The 4,191-nt window shown below is 44.1% G+C and overlaps 1 protein-coding gene across 1 annotated transcript; it reads right to left on the bottom strand.

The window, feature by feature from the left end:
- Positions 1 to 409: 409 nt before the first annotated feature.
- Positions 410 to 3,214, bottom strand: LOC147461644 (pentatricopeptide repeat-containing protein At2g27610-like). Its single transcript, XM_086509141.1, has one exon. The coding sequence runs from the start codon at positions 3,098 to 3,100 to the stop codon at positions 1,373 to 1,375; it is 1,728 nt and encodes a 575-aa protein (XP_086365267.1). The 5' UTR covers positions 3,101 to 3,214; the 3' UTR covers positions 410 to 1,372.
- Between the last annotated feature and the right edge of the window lie 977 nt (positions 3,215 to 4,191).

Below are 4,191 nucleotides of genomic sequence, written 5' to 3'. Positions count from 1 at the left end.
GACTAGGAGAACATTTTACAACTCTATCGTGAAGTCAACTGGACAACCAGTCGGGAGATTTTTAAACTACAAACCCAAAACAGAAAAATGCTTGTAAATATGCAAGTGGTAGATTCTCATGGATTTGCCTCTTACAGAAAAATGAGGGCTGGATTTTATACTAGGAAAGGCCTCATTTTTGTTTTTGTCACAGGTTAAGAGCTATGGAGTGCTTTCTTTGCCTCTCATATACAGTGTGGTGCTAGGAGTGATGTCCTGCACGCTACACACCACTCTCTCTCTCCCTTATGGGCAGCTATGTGATGCCCCACAAGGACTCTTCATTTGATTGATGTACAATTGTGTGGGTTCATGCTTTTGTTCCTTGAGCAGGAACAAGGGTAGCTAGCTTTTGTTCCTTGAGCAGGAACAAGGGTAGCTAGCTGCTACTCCAAAGCAGACACCGGTGAGGATCATAACCTCACCGTACAGGTAACGTTGTGTATGCACAAAAAATTGATCGTTTTTCAACCATACGAACGCCAGAACCCTTGGGAATCGTGTCCCACTGACAGAGGTCAGCTAGGGGACTGTTTGGGGCTGAAAACCAGTAAATGTAGCAAGCTAAATTTACTGAATGCAGCAAGTTAAATTTACTGTTTTTGGGCTGGAATCGAAGGGTATACGCCTGTGGAAGTGGAAGTGGAAGTGAGTTCTAGCAGGGGAATTGTTTTCGCGCAAGTTTTGGGACTGTTATGCTGCCGAAACTTAGCCAAATCAAGTAGTATCTAGAGGGATACAGGTAAAGGATTCCCAAGACTCTACTTTGTAATTTACCCTCTCAAAGAATAAAGAAATACCGAAAGGGCCGCCAATTTTGGGGCCTACAGGTTATCGGCGTCTGCTTGGAGCATTCTAGCTACCGAGCCGTGTGTGTGCTTGAGTGTGAATTCCCATCGCAGATTTCCTTTGCACGTTCTCTCTGTGTGTGTCTAAAGTAAAGAATTTCAGGTGAAAGCCAAAGCCTACCGCCCCCCCACTAGCCAGTTTCAAGGAGCAGGGTGTTCTGCACAATCTTGGCCATCCAAAACCCTTCCCCAAACCCCCTGCTGAACCCATACCAAAAGCAGAAGGAAAGGTTGTACATCCTACTTGCAAACCTGCAAATCAGCATGAGCCCTATGGAATCATCGGGCCAGAGTGATGGGCTGAGTACAAGTGGCCAGAGGCCACCATTGCTCATGCCAACGAAGGCAAGGAAAAGCAGTAATACATACATCACACAGTACCAGTCTCAAGCACCAGCTTCAGCCTTCAGCTCAGGCAAAATGGCCCCACTGGTTCTTTAATTTAGTATTTCTGTAGTCCATGTCTGCATGAGTTCTACCTCCTGCTATAAACTCTCCCTACCACTCTCGAAGCACCAGCAGCGTTCCGAAGCTTTAGCAGTTTCAAAGCTTCTTTGGTCCACCTTTGCCCCAGCAAAAATATTTGACATTAAGACATAGCCAGAACCACAGACAGGATCGAGCACAGACAACCTTCCAAAGGACTGCCTGCCCACCTCCATGTTCCTGTATTTATCAGAAGCAGCAAGCAACGATGTCCACCCAGTAAAACTACTGGGAAGCTCTGGCACCGATCCAAGGAAAAGTTTTGCATCTTTAAGGTGCCCAGAACGACCAAGAAGATCAATCATGCAATTGAAGTGGTCAGCACTGTGTGTAACGCCAAAGTCTTCCACCATAGAAACAAAATATTTGCGGCCACTCTCTACACTACCTGCATGACTGCAAGCAGCAAGAATGCTGAGAAAAGTCCTTTCATCAGGCTTGGTTCCTTCTTTGATCATGTCCCAAAGACATTGCTGGACCAGCCTGCAGTTGCCATGTTGTGCATACACAGCAATGAGAGTATTCCATGACACAAGATCACGACTAGATAGCGTAGTGAGAATTTTGTGCGCCTCTTGCAAATACCCAGATTTTGCATACATATCAATCAATGAATTGCCAACTACCACATCCAGTTCCAATCTCTTGGCAACAATCTCATTGTACACAAGCCTGCCCACCTCAATAGCTCCAATGCTTGCACACGCATTAATCACAGAGGAAAATGTTATTAAGTCACCCTCAATGTTTTGTTTTATCATCTTTCTAAAGAGCTCAAGGGCAGAAGACCCATAGCCTCGTTGGCTATATCCTGCTATAATTGCATTCCATGATGCTAAATCTGGATGGATCAACCTGTCAAACGCTTTATGTGCTTCTGCCACACATCCGCACTTTGCATACATATTCATAAGGGCTGTCCCAACAACAACATCAGATTCAAGCATGCTTAACATGACCTGGTCATGTATCTGCATACCCTGATCCACATTAATGCATGCATTTAGTACACAAGAGAACGTAAACTTAGTGGGCTGAATGCCTGATTTTTGCATTTTTGAGAAAAATTCAAATGCAGTTGTATCATCCTGCTGCTGGACAAACCCTGCAATCATGGCATTCCATGAGACAACATTCAAATTTGGTAAGACATCAAAAACTTTGCGTGCCTCATCGAGGCTCCCACACTTTGTATACATGTCTATAAGTGTGCTCCCTATGACGACATCAGAGTCCAAGCCATCTGAGAGGATTTGTGAGTGGACAAGCCGACCCTCAGGCAGGCATTTCAACTTCCTGAGTGCCGTCAACAGACTGAGGAATATAAATTTACATGGCTTAAGGCCCTGTTGCTCAAGAGAATGAAACAAGTTGATAGTTGTTAGGCCGTCACCAAGCAGAGCATGTGCTGACATGATAGAATGCCAAGAGTACAAAGAGGGTTTTGCGATCTTGCAGAAAATGAGGTCAGCTTCTGGCAGGCTCCCGCAAGAGGAGAACATGCGGATAAGGTAATCCCCCAAATCAGAGGCAGTGTCAAGGCCATTGCTGACTATGCTGCGATGCAAATGTCTTCCCAACTTCAGATCTTTGCTGCACGTATATTCTTCAAGACGATTTTGAATAACCTCGCGAGACAAGAGTTCCTCGCACTCATGTCCCACATCGCTAACTGCAGTGCATTGTGTAAAACTTCGTCTGTTCAAAGGCAAAGCTGCTTTAAGCATCGAGGAACAACCATGAAGGTAATCACAGGGTGCGTCTCTCTCTATTTGACACCCTCAATTTTTAGAGGGGATCTAAGTGTCCCAGATCATTGTTGATCGTGGGCCGTTGATTCATTTGGAGGGAAAAACAAGTGATGAAATCAAGAGGCTTGCCCTTTAAAAGATTGATACATCTACTTTGTGTGTGTGTGTTGTGGGGGGGGGGGGGGGGGGGGGGGAGGGAGAGAGAGAGAGAGAGAGAGAGAGAGAGTGTCTTTGTGTGATGTCAAATGTCAAATTCATGTATAGCTTGCAAGATATCCCATTCAAGCGTGTTGTGTACCTGCTACCTCCTAGAGGTAACTTGCCTTCTAGTTCCAACTATCAAATTGCAAAATTCCCTATACCATAAGCACCTTCTTGGCACCCACAATGCCAGTTGCATAAGCCTCCTTTTTTTTCCCTAACGCCAAGGTAAGCTTGAATGGAATCTAAAGTGAAATCGTTGAAAACTATGTTTGTGCTACTCTTAGCTATCATATACTTTGGAGATTGTTGTCTAAAGCAATGAAGGAATGAAGCTTCTCAAATAAACAATAGGTGTATAGCCAAAGCTCTCTCTCTCTCTCTCAATCCCATCTTACTAATTTTACCTATCTTCATCTATTTATTACTAATTCGGTATCTATTGTTCCTTTGTCTTTTGGTCCATTCTTTAAATTTAGATTGGCTAGTGATGTTAATTAGAATTTGAAACACAGAAGTCTACCTGCTTCTTGGAGAGTCACTTTCCTTCTTTCTACTCATCTCTATTAAAATATCATACACACTCTTAACTCTTGATGGGTCGTAAAAAGTGCATTTTGCAATTCAACTATCGTCAAGGTCCAAGGTCGTCGGGCAAGACATTTGCGTCGTTTATCTAGTAGCCGTTCAACCCCGTAAAATCTATCGATGCCAGATGTCGGACACGTGAGGACTCGTAATCTGCATAGTAGTAATTCGCCAATGATTGTATTACACGTCAGCATGCAGAATAACGAGTTTTAGCTGCGTTGTAGGTGTGTACGACACCTCAGCATGTAGAATGAGATGTAGTTGCGTTGCAAGAC

Source organism: Adiantum capillus-veneris, chromosome 3 (genome assembly GCF_014529385.1).
Source record: "Adiantum capillus-veneris isolate H3 chromosome 3, ASM1452938v2, whole genome shotgun sequence".
Classification (NCBI taxonomy): Eukaryota; Viridiplantae; Streptophyta; class Polypodiopsida; order Polypodiales; family Pteridaceae; genus Adiantum; species Adiantum capillus-veneris.
Note: the sequence above shows the minus strand (reverse complement) of the source record. Positions and strands in the feature narration are given on the sequence as shown.

Coding starts and splice junctions, on each gene's coding strand:
- LOC147461644 (XM_086509141.1), bottom strand. CDS start 3,100: ATGCTTAAAGCAGCTTTGCCTTTGAACAGACGAAGTTTTACACAATGC.